General features: G+C 37.2%; 1 protein-coding gene across 1 annotated transcript in view; it reads right to left on the bottom strand.

Annotated features, from left to right (window-relative positions):
• The window catches only part of USP38 (ubiquitin specific peptidase 38), a 29,952-nt gene extending 12,667 nt beyond the window's left edge, over positions 1–17,285 (bottom strand). The window contains exons 1-6 of the mRNA XM_057726885.1: positions 16,604–17,285; positions 14,919–15,054; positions 9,345–9,474; positions 7,489–7,590; positions 3,347–3,505; positions 1,652–1,845 (exon numbers count right to left, since the gene is read on the bottom strand). Of these exons, the coding sequence (XP_057582868.1) occupies positions 1,652–1,845; positions 3,347–3,505; positions 7,489–7,590; positions 9,345–9,474; positions 14,919–15,054; positions 16,604–17,285 (1,403 nt within the window). The remainder of the gene's footprint in view (positions 1–1,651; positions 1,846–3,346; positions 3,506–7,488; positions 7,591–9,344; positions 9,475–14,918; positions 15,055–16,603) is intronic.
• Between the last annotated feature and the right edge of the window lie 4,758 nt (positions 17,286–22,043).

Below are 22,043 nucleotides of genomic sequence, written 5' to 3'. Positions count from 1 at the left end.
GATTATATCAGGTACTGCTAAAAGCCTGGGGTCATAGGTACAATCATGTATTAGTATGCAAATTCAAATGTTACAGCCTTTCTGGGGAGCAGTTTGGCACATCCTATTCAAAGATTGTCCTCTATATCTGCACATGGGCAGAGAAATGTTAATTATAAGCAAAACAACCTAATATTCATCAATAGAAATATGATTCAATAAATTATGGTACACCTGTTTATTCAGAATGACATAGTTCTGTCACTGCCCTAACATGGGACTATTTCCAATGCAAATCATTAAAAGAAAAAAAAGTAAGTGGCTAGAGAAGAAAGATCCTTTATAAACATGTTTTTAAAAAAACAATCCATTTGTTTTTGTGCTAGATAAATCTTATCACTGTACAAAAAACAGGTCTGGAACAATGCAAGCAAAACTGTTAATAAATTACCTTTAGGGATGGGAATGCTTGTTTTTTATTTTATGTACTTCTAAATTTATTTTTTTTAAACCATGAAGAATTTACATATTACCAAAAAAATAAAACATGTTGTCTGCATTCTGAGATAGTGTTATTGGCCACTCTACAATAAAATGTGCTGTTTGAATTGCGGTTGCCAGTTATAACTGCTTTGGGTCTCTGCTTTCTCTATCATCTGTAAAATGAGATGGCTGGATTAGATGACCTCTGGTGGTGAGACATGGATTATTTTAGCTTTATGCCTAGTATCACATGTGTCTAGGAGTATACATTTTCTTAAAAAACAAACAAAAAATCCCAAATACAAACAAACCAAAAGATAAAAGAAAACATTAGGCCAAATGAAAAATACCTTAGTGTTGATAGCATATTCTAAGGCCAGGAAAGAAAATAAAGCTAAACTTTTCATCTTTTAGTTTATGATTCCTCTAGGTAGGCATAAAAGCTTACAAAGGCTTAGAACTCAATTTGTAAATATCTTTGGTCAATTCCCATGAATACTCTATTGGTACAGAAGAGAAAAATTCAACCATGTTTTTGCCTTCAGGAAAAGTGTATCATTACTTTGTACCTTTACAGATTGTATTCACATAGCTAACAACCTCTGATTTCCTATTTGCTTGGCTGCAAAAGAAAATGAATTTGAAAGTAAATCTATAAGACAGCAAAGAAACATGTCTGTTTATACATTTGTTCAGTATCTATCAACTTGGGACGGGAAGCAGAGCTTCAATTTTTTTTAACAGCAACAAAGAAGTTATTGATACTATAAACAGCAAAATATCTACAAGCAGAAAAAACTAAACATGACCACCTCAAAAGATAAATAGGTTAAAAAAAAACCTGTCTTATAGGATAATAACAAATTAGTACTTGAGGACCCTTAAATCTGTGAAATAAATTCAATCAATCCCCGTTACATTAATAAATATCAATTCAGAGTAATTCAAAAGACTCTAAATGTAATATATAATATAAACATGAAATATAATTTATATAAGTTAGCATTTTAAAAGTTCCTGAGAACTAAAAGCAATTTCATTTCTGAATAAGGCAATTATATGAAAATATTAATATTTCTACCATATATAAGAAATCATGTGAAGACAATCCCACCATCTTACATTTTACCAGCATGCATCAATTTCTACAGTTAAAATGAAAAGTAAAAAAGTTCAAATTTAAACTTACTCTGTCGCCATAAACAAAGCTTGTATAACACTGTTCATATAACATGTATTCCCTAGATTAATAAGACCAGTTTTGCCAGTTTCAGATTTTCCAGAAAGTCTAGACAAGCAAGATGCCAAAGAATTGGATTGAGAAGTCCAGGCACTTTGACTGAGAATCAATTTAATCTTCTCTTCACTGGGCTTAGGAAAATCCTATAGATCATAAAGAGGAAAAGTAGTGTGAAAATAAGAAATATCTTCTTTTCATTCACTACTATTATTTACCCAGTATTAACGCTTAGGACAAAAGCTCAAAGTAATCAGAGAAAGAAAAATGAAACTATCTAAGCACAATGACCTCTGACTTTATTTAAAAAATAAAATTCAATCTCATGTTTAACCATATAGAAAATTATTACAAGATACACTTTCTTCCCGGCTTTGTGACATATGAGATAAAATTTTAAGTACAAGTGGTTTCAAGCATGAGTAGAGCACTGGAGAATAAGGCAAGTTGGTAAAACCATTAAGGCTTTTTTGGACTGCTATTACCATGGACTCAGATCTCAGTAAACATTTTCTGAAGGAATTTTAATCTTCTGATTTTGTACTGTTGTTCTTAACAGCTAATGGAAAGTGCTTCCCTTAGTTTAAGAGGGAGATCCTTGCTTCTTCTGAGCCTATTTCAGTTACCAGAATTTTCAACATTTAGCAGTGAGGAATTACATTTAACAACAGCAACAGCTTTCATCTATGGACACAGAGACACTGCAGAAAGAGATTAACATTACTATCAAATCCATGACAAAACCCTTTTATGCATAAAGACATTTGCTTCTGAAGTGTCAAAGTATCATACCAGTAGTACACATTAATTGCTGAACAGTCTTGTGTTCTGGGCTCAACCAAGATCAGTTTGATTAGCTAACTCTACAGTAAAAAGAACATGCTTTGTATTCATTTCATATACAGAAGAAGTAAAGATAATGAGACCTTATATTTTATTTCAGGCCTCAAAAAGAACACTGTTAATAGAACTGATTTCTAATAACTTCTGAATACATTTAGCTGAGGCAAGTTCTCCAATTTTTTTTGCTATGCCCTGAGTATGCAATAAATTTACTAAGAGGAAAGTGTGCTTATTGTGACCCTTTTTTCGAGACAAATGAAATCAGTGCTTTTTAGATCCAGTATCTATACAAAGTTGAATAGCAGTACACTTACAAATAATTCAAGTAAAGATTCTATGAAACATGGACATTCATGAACAATCCATAGCAAAAATGAAATAAAACAGAGGAGAAACAGATGTCAAATATTTTATTAAACTTTCTTTCCTTGATTCTAAGATATCTCTTACATATTTTAACATTTCTGATATTGGGATGTAACTCTGATGTATGTACTAACTTAATGTAGCATTTTTTAAAACAAATTTCCCCCAAAGCTGTTATGAATTTAAAGATGTGCCTTATCATTGTTGGCACTGTAGAACTGAAGAAATATGGCTATTAATTTAGATTAGTTACAGCAAATAAGAGAGATTACTCCCTAAAAATTAATGAACCCTGATTCCAACTGTATATTTTATTGCATATAAAAGGCATATTTCCATAAAATAGTAAAATGAATAGCAGGTTATAGGAATGTTTCACCACATTCATCTATTGCATCATGGGCTGCAGCTCCACAAATACTGGTGCAACTATCATACCTTTATTGCTTCCAAGATAGGTTCGTAGAGATCTGGAAATCCAGAATAATGATACATCATACAGTGTATCAGTTCTGTTAACTGCACTAGGAAGGCTGTACTGGAAGGCAGACCATCACTTTTGAAGGAGTGAACCAAATTAACTACATGAGGAACAATCTGAACAGAAAAGAAGACAAACATTCCTCAATTTACACAAATTGTCAACAAACTCTCTAGCCTACAAATGGAATGCGAATGTTACAGGATCAGCAAATGCTTTTCTGTATATTCAGTCACCGCCTTTTTCTAAAAAAGTTAAGAAGCTAAACATTTCTGGAATATCAAGGTAAATCTAGTTTTTAAATCACATATAATTGTAATTCCATATAAGACTCCTCTCTTCATTCTCATACTCCATCTAAAACTAAGGTACAAACAACCTAAGGTACAAAATAGGAGCCTTAGTCACTGCTGCCATTCTAAAAAATGGCTTAAATTGAAAAATGTTATGGTTATTATCTTCACCAGATTGTTCAGTAGGAAGAAACTTTTAAAAGATAAACCCAGAATTAGCTTAAGAGCTCCATCTAGTGTGAATTTTAGATTTTTTTCACTTGAAAGAATTATACATAGTTTACACATTAAAGTTTACTTCAGGAAAACCATCAAGATAACTTATGCATGTAACTATAATTATAGCTCAGGCTACGGGCACTACCTCTACTTTAAATAAGGGACTACCTTTATTTTAGGGACGGCGTCTTATGTAGGCATGGTTATCCTTGCTAACCATCCACATACCCCACCTCCAAAAAGAAGAGACAGTTCCAAAAATAAAGTGAGTTGGAAACTTCTATTATTTTTAAGGAATTGGGGTTAAAAATGAAAGCGAAATCTAAAATGCTCATTGCTCATAAATACGTAGAAAACTACTAATACTGATAATAAGCACAAAAATGTCTTTCCATTATAAAATTAGACTAAAAAGTCAATACAGAGCCAATCACATATATGAGGTTCTTAACAAAAAAAAGTCTATTTTACAGCAATGGCTCATTCCATTAGTACAGTGCTATATTTGTCTCAACTAATTATTAATTATAATTTGATACTACATATTTACAGTTCACGTATAAAAAGCATCTTCTTATTTTCTATTTGTAGAACTTTTGTGTGTGTGTGTATGTGTGGCAACATGGGAAAATATTATATAATGTTAAATTTTAAAAGAAGTATACAAAAATTGCATATAGATTGCAAATATAAATACAACCTTGTTAAATATACAGGGAAAAAAACACTGTAATGGAAAACATAAAAATTATGTTGTAGTGAGATTGTGGGTAATTTCATCATATATTGTCCTAACTTCCTCTACTGTCATATTATCTTTTTGTAAAAGTTTAATTTTGTTGTAAATGATTTATATGCTTATTGTAAAAAAAAAAAATCTAATAACACAAACTTGTATGAAGTAAAAGAAAGTCTCTGTCCCACTGTCCAGTGAAAGACACTGCTTGCTATATATCACTTCACATAACATATAACATGTCATGGCATATACCATATATACTGCCTAGAACTTTTCTTATTTCAATTGACAATCATCTCTTGCTTCAATTCATGCAAAAGCCCCCAACTGGTCTCCCTGCTTCCACCTCTGCCCTTCTTCAGACTATTCTCAAAGTAGTCAAACAAAGTAAATAAAAAGCAGTGTAGAGCATTTTTTTGGTTGCTAACTCATGATAAAAGTGAGGTTATAACTCTATGGTCTTAGCATCAAACAGCAGTAACAACAATTATAGTTATATCCCAATCAAGTCCTTTCCTTCCTGTAGAAAGGAAATCATATTCTTAAATTAACACTGCTATTCTCATTCTGCTGTCTCTGGTTCTACTCTTATGCTTTGAAGTCTTAAATCACATTTTTAGCTTTTGCTCCATCTTTCTTTAATCTTACCTATTAATTTGACCATAAAACTACCAGTTCCTAATGGTTCACTCTACTGCTATCATCTCTACATTTCAAAGCAGATCTGAATTATAATTTTGCTCCATAAAGCTGTATCTATCAGATACTTTCTTGCTAAAACAGTCAGAAATCCAAAATTACTGTTTCCTCAGAGGTGACAGGAGAGACAGAGATGGAAGAGAAAAGGAAAGAATTTTTAAAATAGTCGTTTAATTTACAACACTAAATCTTCTAAAAGCTTATTAGTGTAGATTGGATCTTTGCAGTCAGATAATATATGTAGTTGTCTACTACTACATCCTATATGGTCAAAATAATCACTGATGCAGAAATAAGACTAAGTTCTTCACAAGAGTATAGACAGACTTCCAAGTGGGCTATTACCTTCTAAATGCCTAATTTTTTCTGAATGAGCAAATCTAAATATTTGCATACATTATTGTGATACTTATTAAACTTAAGTTACTATTTGAGAAAATGTGTATACCTTATTTAATCAGAAGCTCTGATATATTTTCTTTTGTTTAAAAAATTTTTTTCTACTTATAAAGAGTGTATGAAAAACAACTTGGTTCATAATAAACATCAATCTTGGTTTGCTCTAAAATATTCTAAACATATAATATAATGAATAATGATGCTGGTGATTCCAGATTACTGCTAATACTTAGCAACTCCTAAATCTGAGTCCTTGTCTGAGTTATTTAGAGCTACAGGTGACTTAACTACCACATGACCCACTACTAGATGCCCAAGTTAATTTTAGTTGAGTACCAGGTCAGGCTATACACAGTATGTATATAGTAATTAGGTCTTTGTTTTCAGACTCTACTAAGCCAGATGACAATTTTCTATTTTAGATCTAACTGTTCCTTAAGTAAACGATTTCTTATTTGCTTATTTCAGTAGCCAAATATTTCAAAGTCAACCATTTGCCATTTCAATTACTTTTTCCAGGAAAAAGAAAGCAATATAAGGTAAGGAGATATCTTTCAAAAAATTGAGCAAAGAAATAGGTTTAGAGTATAGCATAAGTGACTTATCAGAGAGAGTAAGGAATGTCCTCAGTATGGAGAGCAATAAATATTAGAATAGATGATTTCCTTCCTAGAAATTCTGAAAATAAACCTTTCTCAAATAGCCTACACATGATTGTGCCTGAAGACGGGGACATGATTTTGCTAGTATACCTGCTATATTAGCTCAAGTTTGAGTTTTGTTTGTGTAATGGATATAAGGTTATTAATTGATGATCAAGCTCACCAATTAGGACAATTAACTGCAAAAATCACTCATCCTAAGTGATAGTGTATAATATAATTACTTGTTAGTAAGGTTTACTTCTACTAAGCCTGCAGATTTTCCTTCAGTGGAAATGAGGCACTGAGGAGCCTATGTGAGTATATAATTCTCTAAGGCTAGTTATATTTCTAGTTAATCAAAAAATGAAATTTTGCACTTCATCAGTCTCCCCTGAATTTGTTTGTGGCAGGTCAGTATTCCTAAGATTTTTAACACTGTGGATGTGTTGATGAGTTTCTAGTTCTGTAAAACTTAGGATCAGACCTTGGAAGAAGCAAGTAACCACAATAAAGCACTGCTTTCCTGTGATGCCCAAGATAGAAAAATGGACAGGTTCCCAAAATAACATTTTGTCATTTCTCACCTGCAATAACTGATAATCAAATAATCAAAATCAAATGAAATCAAAACCAGTGATGCAGCTGGTTAAAAGTGGTAGGATTCTGGATATATTTTAAAGGTGGAATCAATAGAATTTGTAGGATATGGGCTGAGAGAGAATGAAAAGCCCTAATTCTGGGGCAACGAAACAAAGACTGATGTTTTCAGGCTTCTGAAGTTCTAAAGCAGTCAGTGGTTTTAAACCACTTTTCTCCTTCTACACTGTTCACCTGTGTAACAGACAACCAACAGTGACACTGATGTGCACGAGAGTAACTTTCAACTTTCAATTGCTGGTTGTGACTACAGGTGGAGCAGTTTTGGTGAGACCCAAAACATTTAAAAAATATATTCTTTGGAAAGAAATCTCACAATCTCAATTTTAAAAGGAATCATTAAGCTAGATAAAAATAGTTAGGTTTAGGACTAACCTACAATCTTTTCACAAATGTGACTCAATTTAAAACAAGGTTTTTCAGTGTAGAAAACCTGTGTCATAACTTACCAAGTGGAACGCCTCTGGAGAATGCTGAAAACTAAGCAGCATGTGAGAAAGAACTGCGAGAGCACCAGGTCTCACAAGAGGAAACCAAAGGCGATTAAAAACCTGCAGAGAAGACAACACATCCACTTTAAGAGTTGGTAGGGAAATCCTTAACCCAATCAGTGATTATTTTCCCAGGGCCAAAAATTATTTATGTGAATATCCCCCTTCCTGGGAAGTTCTATCATAACATATATTATTAAATTCTGGAAGAGGGAGAAAGTTGGGGAATAATACAACAGAGATGAAGAGAATATAATGACCTAACCAACTGTGAAAACCCCCTGATCAAATGAAAATCTGTCAAACATGTTTACAAGGTGATAGCTCCCTCCCTGCTCCATTATTCATTCAATTCATTCAACAAATACTTATTGACCACCTGCTGCTGGTTCGCACTACTCTAAGTATTGGGGATACAACAGTATATAAAAAAAAAGAGAAGTCTCTGATCTTACAGGGCTTACTGTCTAGAGGGTGAGTAGAGAATAAAAAGTAACATGGGAAAGAAATGTTATGAAAGCAGGGTATGTTGAATAGGGAATGCTGAGTGGCAAAAAAGATCTGCTCTTTTATATAGGGAATTTAAAAAATGTCTCACAATAAAGGTGATACCTGACAACAAAAAACTGAAAGGAATGAGAGTAAGTCTGACAGATAGCTGGGAGAAGAATGTAATAAGCAGAGCAAAGGCCCAGCACTGCAAAGGCCCTGAGGCCTCCAGCCTGGTGGACTAGAGGTATAACAACGAGGGCAGTGTAAGTAAAGCACAGAGACTGAGGCAATAATAATGGGAGACTGGATGAGAGAAGCAGCAGTGGGCCAGATCAGGTAGGACCTTGTGTGACATCTGAAGGGGACCAAGGGCAGAAACTGCAAGCCTACTGTAATCAATATAGTAAAGGGTGATGATGATATGGACCAGTGTGGTAGTGATGTAGCTGGTTAAAAGTGGTAGAATTTGGGATATATTTTAAAGGTGGAGTCAACAGGATTTGTAAGATATGGGCTGAGAGAGAATGTAAAGAGACAAGAATAACTTCAAGGTTTTGGGCCTGAGCACGTGGAAGGATGAAGTAGTCATTTAAGACGGGGAAGACCAGCTCTGGGAGGGAAAAATCAGGGGTTAGACTGTGAATAAGTTGAACCTGAGATTCAAGTATAGACAGCTGGATATGTGAATATGGACTTCATGGGAGAATAATGGACTAGAAACACAAACCTGGCAGTCACTAACTTAGGAATGTTATTTAAAGCCATGGGTGGCTATAAGTATGCACTGAGAAGAAAGTGAACCAGGGTTGAAATTCTAAGGCACTCTAAAGTTAGAAAGATCCATCACAGGAGACTGAGAAGCCAATGAACTAGGACAAAAACCAGGAGAGTATAATGTACTGGAAACTAGGGGAGGAAAAAAAGTGTTTCAAGAGGGAGTGATCAACTATGTCAAATGACTAATAGGTCAAATGAGAGGAGGCTTAAGAAATAACTCCTGAGTTAAGCAACACTGGAAAGCACTGGTGTCAAAGACAGCTTTGGCAGAATAATGGTGGTAAAAGTTTGATTAGTTGGGATTCAAGAGATAATTGGGAGGAATGTGTTTTCATAATAAATATCTAAAAACAGCAAAATTATTTTAATTACCTAATCTTAAGCAGCATTTTAAAGTTCAAAAGCCCATTTAAAATTACTATTCAAAAGAAAACCAAAAACAAGACCATATTCAAAATTAGATGCTTTAAGGGGACAACTCAAAGATAAAAAGACTTATTATATGGGGTCTATACATTCCAATATACTTATATACTTGCACTTACCAGTTCTATTTTCAGTAAGGTAACATCTATCAAAATAGTAAACTTCTGGACAGCTGCCAGTCCTTTCAGGAGTGCAATCACCCATATGTCTACATGCTGAGCCAATGGCCAGGAGAGCCAGTCAATCATTCTGAAAATCGAAGGAAAACAAAACTATCAGCATTGAAAATATTTAACATTATTTAGTTAGGAATAATAAGAGTTATAGTAGATAATCACTCACTTTGTGACTCAATATTTACTAAGCTTGCTTGTGAAAAGAACTGTTCAAGATGTACAAATGAGTATAATGGGTGCTAGTACTCAAGGAGTTTCCAATTTTGTAAGCTGAGAGGTTCTTATATAACATATTTCCATAAAAAGAATTTCTGATAAACAATCATCTTGCATAAATGCAAAGTTTTAAAAATGTATATAGTGGTATCAAGAATTTATTAAGCAAAGCTACTCTAAGAAGAACAATTAAAAATATGGCTATCTAAACTAAGATGTATATGAACCAAAATTTCTCCTTTCTGGTGATTACAGTCTAAATATGAAAGGCACTTAAAAAGACTCTATTTTGAATTGTGAAACAGGTCTCTTCATCCCTTTCAAAATCTTACTATACAAAGACAACAAAAAGAATCTTCAAACAGATAAAAGGGCAACAAGTGTGTAAATATTGAAATGGCCTCATTTTGTAATAATAAGTGTTTTTCTTTTGGAGTACCAACCCAGGTTAATGGAAATAAAGATAAAGTAATATGGGGTATGATGGAGACTATCCCTAATGTTAGATATCAACCACGATGAAGAAGACTGCCACAACTCTTTTGGAAAGCAACTGGGCCAAACGTTCATATTATTTGATCCAGTAATCCAACTGGGAGGAATATATATTTAAAGAAAATAGTAAACGAGGTTTTTAAAGTTAGACTGATACGGTTTAAAAATCTCAATTCATCATTTATTAGATGGGAGACCCTAAACCCATATAAGTTATTTAACTTCTTTGTGTCTCAGTTCCTTATCTATAGATTATGGATAAATTTTATAGGACCAATATGAAGGTTAAATGAGTTAATACACTGGAAATACTGTGAATGTCTTTCTTCCAAATATTAACACATGTGGCAATAAATAAATACTTTGATTGTACAAAATGTAAAATATAAATACTAAGTACATAAACATGTGACCAAAAAAAGCAACTAACATATCAAAAGGACTGGCTTTCATACTGATGTGTTATAAACTATCTATCAATACATTAATACTGGAGTGTTATCTTTATTAAGGTTTTTGCTCTTAAGATTAAAATGTTCCATCAGGCATAAGAGTGGCTCCAAAGTCCAAACTCATTCTACTACAAGGTATCTGTATGTTCCCTCTACACAATTTCCCTTGTTTTTCTGGCCAACAGCGATGGTTATAAGTCATTAAAGTAGTCCCTGACAGCTAGCTGTTCCACATCTCTCAACTACTGTTACTCTGGTTTTTACAAGCCTGTGGCCACTTTACATACATGAAGTAGAAAGTAGAGACACTTGCATTTGTGTACAAAGAGTATATTCACTGAAGCAGTGCTTATGATACAGAAAAAATGCAAATTATCTAAATGACCATAATAAGGAAATGGCTAAATATACTATGGTATTGATACTATGGAACACGATGTAGAGTTTTAAAAGATGAGATAGATCAATATGAATCTATCCACGGGGATCTAACACAGAAAGATCTGAGATACTGTTGAATTAAAAAAGACAAAAAGGCCAGTAAACCTTTTTAAAACTTTTTTGTTTGTTTAAAAGAAAACATGAGCACATATTGTATATTTTTTTTGGGGTAAATACATACACAAAAAAAGATGTGGTTTAGAGAAGGAGTATATGTGAGCACACCTCTTTGGCTGTATGGACTCTTCCCCGTGGGGAGCAAAGTCCCAGAGTAGAACCAAACTGGGCTCCCTAGCACACAGGGCCCAAGGCCAGACTGCCTTTAGCTCAGGTCTAAGAGGAATGCTAGTAAAGAAGGGGCAGAGCAGAAAATTCCACTTGGCCATGGCTTTTCATTATCCCTAATCACCCAACCAGCCTTTTCCTCCATCTTCTCCATTTCTAGCTTCCCATCTCAACATGTCTCTAGTCTTTACCTTATTCCATGTGTACCCAATCTCCCAACCACCCTAAAGATACTTCAAGTCAGAAGTAACACGAATTAGAAGCCACTCATTCAAAATATATTTGAGTGTCTATTATATAATAGGCACTGTGTTAAGGGCTAAGTATGTAATAGTATAGTTTCTGCCCTCAGACTGATTAGGAACGTTAGGAAATTTTCAAGTCACACAATTTGGACTAAGTTCTGCTGGCATATAATGCAACACTTTTGGCTACACTTTAATTATATTCTAGCCTTGTTTCAATTTTTTTTTTTAAGAACTTTTATTGAGACATTTAACATACAATAAACAGCATATATTTAGAGTGTACAATTTGGTATCCCAATCTCCCAATTCATACCCCCCCAACCCTCCCCACTTTCCCCACTTGGTGTCCATATGTTTGTTCTCTACATCTGGGTCTCTATTTCTGCCTTGCAAACCAGCTGATTTGTACCAGTTTTCTATATTCTGCATATATGTGTTAATATACAGTATTTTTCTCTTTCTGACTCACTTCACTCTGTACGACAGTCTCTAGGTCCATCAATGTCTCTACAAATGTACCAGTTTCAGTGCTTTTTACAGCTGAGTAATATTCCATTGTATATATGTACCACATCTTTTTTATCCATTCATCTGTTGATGGACATTTAGGTTGCTTCCATGTCCTGGCTATTGTAAATAGTGCTGCAATGAACATTTAGCCTTGCTTCAATTTGATTGGACTTACATATGCTCAAATCTTCTGACAAATGCACTGTAGAATCAGTTTTTATGGTTAACTATGGTAATCTTATCCACCATATACGGGTTACAATTTGAATTTTAAGGACACTTAACCCTGATAGGCTGATTTAATTTCTTACTATTTAAAGAACAGTTAGCTTGTAGTTGTAATAAATCGTGTTTCCTCCATTAGATTGTGGGCTTAAGAACAGTGATCTTGTTTTCTTTTTTTTAATCTTTAATCTTTGATCTGCATTGAAATGGAGCTCAAATTTGTTGAATAAATGAAACCATTTCTCACTATAGCTAAGAAAAAGTACATACAACTTGAAAATCTTAAATTAAAATTGGCAATATTATGAAAGGCCACAAAATAGATTTAATTTGTAGAGAATAAAGCCAATTTTCACTTTTATTGTAGTTAACAGCTTAAGGGCTAGATCCATGCTTCAGTCGTATTTGTTCCAATGTTTTAAAAATTAGAAAACTTCACATGAAAACTGGATTTCAGGCTTGTTTTGAAAAATCAGATTAGCATCACTGAACTCAAATTTCCCTGTGATAACAAGACAACTGGAGTTGAGGATCAGCTTTCTCTATCAGAAGACGCTTGTATACCCCATTCCCTATTACTTCAGCTACACCCGGCCTATTTCATACTTAAACATTACTTATCTGGTTCTAGTGCAATATCTGCATTTGCATTTCTTTGGATTACAGAAAATGACAGTAAAGCATGACAAGTGCTATGTGTGTGGGGGGAAGTATAGAGTATAGGGGAGTACAAGGTGAGAGTATGGTAAAAGTAACCATTACTATCCTCTTCAATTACATTTGCAATACAAGAATAATTACTCCAGGTACATTATAAGTTAAATAGGATCATGTAGGATAAAGTGGAAATGCAATGCAAAAGCTGGATCACAACTTCCCATAGAGACAAATAGGTAAAAATTAATTTCCAAATATGTCTTAAAAATAGAATTCTTAAGTTGGATACTATGGTTGTTTTGAAGAGGTTGAAAAATTAAGACTAAGAGTGCCATATACAACATTATAAATCAACTATAAGGAAAAAAAGACTAAGTGCCAGAGAGTGAGATTTGTACACATGTAGCTTTCTGAGAACAAAACATAAATACTTAAGTTTACAAGTTACCTCATGACTATACTTTATAACAGGTGCACAGAAACCATTTTGTTCCAATTCCTTACATTTTAACTTGCTATGCATACACACATTTACATGCACACAGGAAAAAAAAACAGAAAAAAATTACAAAACAAAAACAGACAGATATGAAACAAGAATAGGAAGACAGGAAAAGCTCAATTAGAAAAACACAGTCACTGAAATAAAGAAACTCAGTAACTGGAATAATCTCTATAAATGGGTACCTTTGAAGGAAAAATTAATTAATTATAAGACAGTATTGATGTTCTTCCCCTTAGATCTCCGCAAGGTTTGCACCCTCATTTCCTTCATGTCTTTACTTCACGGTTACCTTCTCAGTGAGGACTTCCTTACCTATCTTATTTAAAACTGCAAATCATTCCCCATGCTTTATCTCTTTTTTGTCTACTTTTTCCAAAAACTCATCACTATCCAACATACTGAATTATTTTACATTTCATATTTAATCAAATCTAAAACAAAATCAATTTTAGGATGTATAATAAGTTCATGTACTACTATGGCGAGAAAAGTCCTGCAATTTAAATTAGAACACCAATGACTGTACCTTTCCACATTTTAACATCTCTGAGATCAGGATACATCTTGGAATCAATGAAATATGTTACTGATATTACCTGCCTGCCTCCCCAACTGGAAGCCCATGAGACAGATATTTCTATCCTTTTGTTCAATGAGGTTTTTAAACACTGCTTGGCACTCACGGTAAGTCCCCAATAAATGTGATTTGAATGGCTGAATGAACGAATGATTGAATTCATAAAAGCACAAAAGTTCTGAGAAGTACAAATAAAATTAAGTTTACAACTAGAAATATAAGAATAAAACTGCAAAATATCAAGGATAAAGAGAAAAGCATAAACATTACCAGAAGAGCCTAACTACTCACAAAGGAATGATAAGCGTATAGACTGAAGACTCCACATCAGCAACAACAGATGCCAGAAGACAATGCAGTATTATTTTCAAAATGCTAAGGGAAAATGACTATCAAATTAGAACTCTGTATCTTGCCAAATCATCTATTTGAGAATAAGCAAGAAAAAACAAACAAACAGATTTCAAACAAAAGCTAAGAAAGTATTAACCAGAGGTCCTGGTTGAAAGAGAAAGTAAAAGTATGTACTAAGCAAAAGTATATACTTAGCCAGAAAAAAAAAAAAAAATCCCAGAGGGAGGAAACAGGTTTCAGGAAACAATACTGAGCAAAGACATTAGTAAAATATATTGATACTCCAACCAAATCCTGACTGTACAATAACTTGGAATATTCTTGGAATTTAAAAAAGCTGAATTGAAAACAGATTTGTGAATTACTGGATGCCTGTCAACCCTACAGCAAGGTAAAAAATTCATTTCCATTAATTTGGAGAACCTTTATATATTTGATTCCATGATTTCAGTTTTAAACATTTCCCTAAGTTTTTCATTACCCACAAAATACAGCAAAATATCTCCTCCTCCCAAGTCTACAATTACCATCTATGGTGATATGAAGAAGTACCTGCAAAGAGCCTGGGTCATACTTGCATCTTTTACATTTGGATCCGTAGTAAGGCTCCTGATGAGAACTGTAATCATCTGAAGAGGAATGTGCTGCACAAGGCTTGCCAATGCTACAGAAGGTTCAAATGATGCATCTGTTTTTTTTAATTAAAAAGAAAAAGGAATATGGTAAGAAGGTTCAAGTGCAGTATTTAGAGAGAACAACAATTTACCAGCCCCTCCAGTGAGCAGTTGTTACATTCCACCTCATGGGTAGACTCTAACATACAAGGAACTAAACCGCAGAAATGAGAGATTAAGAGTGAGTAGTAATAAGTGCTCATTCTATACAGAACTACTGCAGCATAAAAACTATTCATATTCACTATTGCCATATTTAGTCTATAAGTTACTTTATTTTCTTGCATTCTCTAATCTTGTTATTGTTGTGCTAAAATATTCATTTGCAAAGCAGTAGTTAGAAAAGAAATGAAAGGTATCATTTAAATTCTCATCTTAGATCCTCCAAAGTAGCTTACACATATTAATTACAGTAGTCATTACATTACTCTATAAACAAAATTTTTACTTCTTTAAGAGATTTTTAAAAATTAGGATGAATTTTAGGGGGACTTTGCTTAAACTGCATAAAAATTAAGCAAATCCAAGGTGAGCACCTTTACTGCTACAGTTGAAAAGGTTCTGGGGAAATCTGTTTTAGCAACACAGGCAATACAGAACAATTACAATTAAAAAATAAACCAAACCTCAGATAATGCAAATATATAGTTGGTAATTCTTTCATAAATGTATTTAATTCATCAGTAAGCATGGAGCCTGTTAAAACTCTTATTTCTGATTCTCAAGATAAAAGGAGGATACCTCCCTCACAAGTTCAATTTCGAATAGTTAGAGAATGATTGTACCAAGCGGAGGAGTGAACACAGTTTTGATCTACTGTTTCACAACTTACAGAGCTGGAAGCTCCATGTCTGAACAAGGAATGTCAATGCACAGGTAAAATTCCTGGGTGAGAAAGCATTTTCCTGTTAAGTATCACTTCATCCCTCCCCAATTTCTAAGGACATAGTTCGTGGGCTATTTACATCTGGAGAACAAAACACCTATTTAAGCTGTCATACTCCATTCCTTCACTCATCCCACCTGTAACCACTCTCACAAGCTGCTGTAGACAGCAAATGTCAATATTCAACAACTACATAGTTAACTAGGATAATCTAATAATAAAACTAATGGCACAGTCCATGAATTAAAAAAATGGGAAAACTCAGAAACTAAGGAGAAACTCATGACAACAAGATGACAGATTCACAGCACAATAATGATAGGGTAAACATTATTATGCTGCCATTAGTCACTAATGAATAGAAGCTTTACGTGGTAGCTGTCATCTTCAAAGCATTCCATAACTTGAGCAGAGGCTGGGTAATCAAGCAGCTTGTTTCCTGCCAAAGGTCTTAGACCTCCACGTTCTCAACCTTTAAAACAGAAACACGGCCCATTTTTTTAAGGTCCAAAGTGACAGCCTGAAAAAAGCGTAGTGGATACGAATTTGGATGAAGGTATTAAGATCTGCTCTCCCCTTAAGATGTTTTCAAGAGCAGGGAAACAAAAACAGCATGTTTGTAAGAGACACATACTAAATTTCCCAGAGACATTTTCTCGAAATGTAGTGACCCTTACCTGTGGAAGAAATGCTTGCAAAAACTTCTTGCAGGGAAGGCAGCAGGGTGGAGGGCTCGGCCTTCCAGATGTTCTGCAGCAAGTTACTCACTTTTGTCACCTGTGAGACATATTCCCGCAGCTCTTTCTCTTGGGTGGACATGCACTGGAAGTGGCCTATCGTTCGAACCAGCTGTTGGCAGAAGGTGATGGACAATTTCCCCTTGGGGATGCACTGCACGAAGTCGGTCAGGAGGTCGCTCAGTCGGGCGCACAGCTGCGGCTCCGGCCTCTCACACACCATCCGCAGCACCTCCACCTGCAGCAAGCTGAAGAGGTCCAGCACCGACGGGCAGCTCATGATCAGCTTCAGGCCATTGTGAATGTAGTCCAGGATGGCTACGTCCTTCCTGTCCAGCGAGTGGTAGCCCTGCTGAAGGAGGCCCAGCACGAACGTCTTGTTGAAGAAGGACTCGAACTCTGGCCGGTGGTAGCGCGCGTAGGCCTCCAGCACTTGGTGGCCCACCTGTCGCTGAAAGGGGTCCTGGCCCTCCAGGATAAGCCGGGTCGTCAGGTCAAACATGGCCTCGCACTGCGCCTCGTCCAGCCAATGCTCCGCCGACTCCACCACCTTCCGCACAATCACCCGCTTTAGGGACAGCGGGTGCGAAGAACTCACCAGGCCCTCCAGGATCTTGTCCATTGTCGCCACGCTGCAAGGCCCGGGCCAGGGGGTAAGGAGCGGACGGCCACGGCCCCGAGGTGGGCCAGGAAAGCACCGGGGCGGAGGTGAACTTGGAGCGCAGCAGCAGCGGGACCGACCACCGCCACCGCCGCCTCAGTAGCCACATTTATCGGGCAGGGGGGCCCATCCAAGCCCGGGCGGGAGCTGGCAAGCCTGGGGCGCGCAAGAACCGGCACCTCCCGCAATGGGCCTAAACAGCCAGAGGCCTGCACTCCGCCGCCGCCCCGGGCCCGCAGTCCCTCTCAGCATCAGCGCGGAGGGGGCCAGCCGGGTCCCCCTACGGCGGCGGGCGCTCAGGGCCCGGGGCTGCGAGCTGGCGGGTAAGGAAGCGCGCCTCCGCGTTCTGCGGCAGGTGTGGGAGTCCGGGCTCCGGCGGGTCGTGGGGTGAAACCCGCCCCGGGTTGAGTCAGGAGCCGCTGTCACGGAAGGTGCCGGATCAGCCGGGGAGAAGAGGAGGTGGACACCCTTGACCCGGAATCAGAAGATCCAGCAAACAGGAAATGAAGGATGTCGGAACTCCAGGAAGGCCCGCCCCTCCGCCCCTCCGCCCCTCCGCCCCTCCGCCCTTCCGCCCCTCTCCCCCTCCTCCGCCCCCACTCGCCTACTCCCTCTGGGGCCGAGCTCGGACCCACCCCCCCTTGCGGCCCCGCCCCTTCGCTGCTGCGGAAGCGCGGCCGCGTCTGGCGGAGTCGCGCGGCGACATTCGCGTCACTGGGGATCGTGTGTAAGTCATAGGCGGCTTTCTTGGAGGAGCGGCCCGGAGCGGACGCGGTGGAGGTGCCTGCGACTCTAGGAGTCCCACCATCCGATCTCTATCTGTTCTGTCCGGGTCAGGTGACTCGTGAAAGGCCGAGAAAGTTTTATTTAGGTAAAATCTCGTGAATGGAACAGTTTGGGAAAGAGCGACTAGAGGAGCATTTGGGGAGAAAGGAAGGAAAAGAACTCAGAATTCGGATTGAAGGGAAATCGTTTAAGGTCGTGGCTCATTCATCAGGAAACGAGCTAGGGTTCCTAAATGAGAGTGCCTTTCTCTTACGTTGTGGTTGTTAAAATAAGGGCCGGACTGGCGGCGGTGTACATCTAGAGACGATCCGTTATCTTCAGCAAATATCTTTTTAATGACCTTTTGTGGCACATCGAAAAGTTATAAATTGTCCGAAAAAGAGAGTAAGGAAAATGACAGGTGAGAAAGAAAGAGTACCTTGAAAATTAAAAAAAGAGGTGAAATTTTCACAGTGTTTATATGTAGGCTGACTCTGAAGATGGTTTACAGTAAAGAATAGATGGAGTCGTCAAGCTTGTACTCTTTCAAGTTAAATTAGGAAGATTCACAGTAAAGAATTTAGACTTTAATCGGAGGCCTTTAAATTGGAAAATATTGCCTACTTATAGCTCTGTTAAGACTTGACTAATATGATTGTGAAATCAGACATTAATGGCCTGTAATACAGACGAAAGTTTAAAGAAATGGTTCAATTGAAATGTCCAATAGAAAAAGGAACAACAATATTGTAAGTTGTTTATTTTACTTTGGTAGTGTTTTGGTTTTTGCCAGTTTACAAAGTGATTACACCAATATATTTAACACATCAGTAAGGATAATCTTGAAAAGAATAGCAGTTTAGACAAGATAGGAGCTGGCTAGAAGAAACTTGAGATGGAATTAGTTTGTAGGAAGAGATTAAAGATAAAAGAGAAATTGATGGATCTAAGAACACAGGAATAGCTTTGGAACTTTTCCTTTTCCAGTAGATGGAAGTAAAACTACAGAGAATAGTTTGCCTTTACCGGGAATAGTGCCACATTGGAAGACAAAAATAAGGTAGAAAGTAAAGCATTAAGAGGACTGAATGGTAGGATTGTGGATTTGCTAATATCCTGTAATTTAAATACTAAGATGTAGAATTAACAATACTTAATAACTATATGTTATATCCTATGTTACGTGACAGGGAATAGGAGAGGAAAGAAAACACTGTTTGTTATATATATATTAACATATTCTAAGCAAATATGTTACACATTCATTATAAAATAAGGAGGAAATGCTTATGACAATTCTGTAACTGATCATGTGGTTATAGTTGATATTTATAACAACCTTTTCCCACTATCTAGTCTATATTCCCTTTGCCTCCAGCATGTACCTCAGCTGGTTGTAGGTGTTTGCTTGGTGGAGTGACCCAAACCTTTATTCCTGAAGAACTTGGGCCATTAGCAGTCCTACTGGATTGGATTGTTGTAGATTTCCATTGATATTAATCACAGAGCATGGTAATACTAAGAAATGCCCTAAGGGATCTCTTGTATTCCAGACAATGCATTCCTTATCTCCTTTGTATTAATAGTAGAGTTGCTGTCCAATTTCCTTTTGATAGTCAGGATCAATCACCCCAGCCAGCACAATAACTCCCTTCTTTGCATGTTGATTCATAGGTACAAGGAGTCCAAAGTGGCTTAGTGGCATTCTTAACTCCCAGTTCAATGGAATTACTGTTGCGTTTCCTAGTGGAAGCATTCTTCCCTTTGGAACTAAGATTTCTAAACCAGCAGAGCATAAGGTCATAGGAAAAGAGAGCAAACATTTTGCTAAAAGGTCACTAGGAGAAATAATGAGTGGTACCCCTCCCATTTCTATCCCTTGGTTTCTGGACCTGTGAATCCCGGCTATGAGAGAAATAGTACCATGTATTGGATGCTGATTCAGAGCATATACAGCATTCTGGAGAACTTTGCTCCAGTCCTGCAAGTTCTAGTTGTCTAGTGGCACTGTAACTGAGTCTCCAAAAGGCTGTTCCACCATTCTGTCAAGTCAGCTGCTTCAGGATGGTGAGGTACACGGTAAGATCAGTGAATTCCGTGAGTGTGGGTCCATTACCTCACTTCATTTGCTGTGAAGTGAGTTCCTTGATCAGAAGCAATGCTGTGTAGAGTACTGTGATGGTGGATAAAGTATTCTGTAAGTTCATGGATGGTAGTTTTGGCAGAAGCATTGTGTTCAGGGAAGGCAAATTTATATCCAGAGTAAATGTTTATTCCGGTAAGAATAAAACATTTCCCCTTCCATGGTGGAAAGAGACTGGTGTAAAGAACTTGTCACCAGGTAGCTGGCTGCCACCCAAGGAGTGGTGCCACAGTGTTGGTCTCTGCTATTGGCAGGTTGGATGCTCAGCAGTGGCTGTAGCCAGGCCTTGGTGAATGGAAGTCCATGTTGCTGATGCATAACCTCCATCCATGTCATCATGGCCACTTTGTCCATGAGAACATTGGGTGGTGACGGGGTAGCTGGGGAAAAAGTGACTGGCCACAGACCAGGAATCAATATATAATCATATGTCTGGCCATTTCTCCTTCCAGTCCAAGTGAACAACCAGGTTCACTGCTTGAAGTCTGCTTGCTGGGAGGATGTCATTCACCACTGTCCTTCAGGGATGTCCTGGAATGAAGGGCTGTAGTGCTACAGCCATCTGCTTTAGGGTGGTGCTTATGTATTGTCCAAAATCATCTGTAAACCAGGCCAGAGTCTTTTTTTCCTTTGTCAAATGATTTAGGGAACTCCCCATGAGGCCATAGGTGCAGATTAATTTCTCACTCTGGCATGCACATGTCTTACCATTAAGTCTAGAGTAGTTCCTATTCCAGGTCCATCTTTTGCTCACCAGGTCCAATCAGCATAATGTCATCAATGTAGTGGAGCAGTGTGATATCTTGTGGAAGAGAAAGGCAATCAAGATATCTGTGAATTACAATGTTCATTGCAGCACTGTTTACAATAGCCAGGACATGGAAGCAACCTAAATGCCCATCAACAGATGAATGGATCAAGAAGATGTGGCAAATATATACAATGGCATATTACTCAGCCATAAAAAGGAATGAAATAGAGTTATTTGTAGTGAGATGGATGGACCTAGAATCTGTCATACAGAGTGAAGTAAGCCAGAAAGAGAAAAACAAATACTTTATGCTAACTCATATATATGAAATGTAAAAAAATGCTACTGATGAACCCAGTGACAGGGCAAGAATAAAGATGCAGATGTAGAGAACAGACTTAAGGAAATGGGGTGGGGGTGGGGCGAAGGGGAAGCTGGGACAAAGTGAGAGAATAGCATTGACACATATACACTACCAAATGTAAAATGGATAGCTGGTGGGAAGCTGCTGCATAACACAGGGAGATCACCCAATAGGGAGGGTGCGAAGGCGTTGCGGGAGGGAGGGGTTACGGGGATGTATGTATAAATACAGCTGATTCACTTTGTTGTACAGCAAAAACTGGCACAACAGTGTAAATCAATTATACTCCAATAAAGAGCTTAAAAAAAAAAGATACCTGTGACTTAAATTATGACCCTCTAAGTTAGGACTGGAGAGTTTAGTCCCCTGAGACAGGAGAGTGAAGGTGTATTGCTGCTACCTTTGCTAGCTTGAAACAAACGGCTTCTGGTGGTCTTGCCAACAGGCACAGAGAAAAAAACATTTGTAGATCAGTAGCTGCATACTATGTACCAGGGAATGTGTTAATTTGCTCAAGCAGTGAAACCACATCTGGTAAAGCAACTGCAATTGGAGTGTCCACCTGATTAAGCTTTCGATAGTTGACTGTTATTCTTCAAGATCCAGTTGTTTCTGCACAGGCCAGATAGGTGAGTTGATTGGAGAGGTGATAGGAATCAACACTTCTGCATCTTTCAAGTCCTTGATTGCACTAGT

This window comes from Hippopotamus amphibius, chromosome 3 (genome assembly GCF_030028045.1).
Source record: "Hippopotamus amphibius kiboko isolate mHipAmp2 chromosome 3, mHipAmp2.hap2, whole genome shotgun sequence".
Classification (NCBI taxonomy): domain Eukaryota; kingdom Metazoa; phylum Chordata; class Mammalia; order Artiodactyla; family Hippopotamidae; genus Hippopotamus; species Hippopotamus amphibius.
The sequence above is the reverse complement of the archived record's forward strand: the minus strand, read 5'-3'. Positions and strand labels throughout refer to the sequence as shown.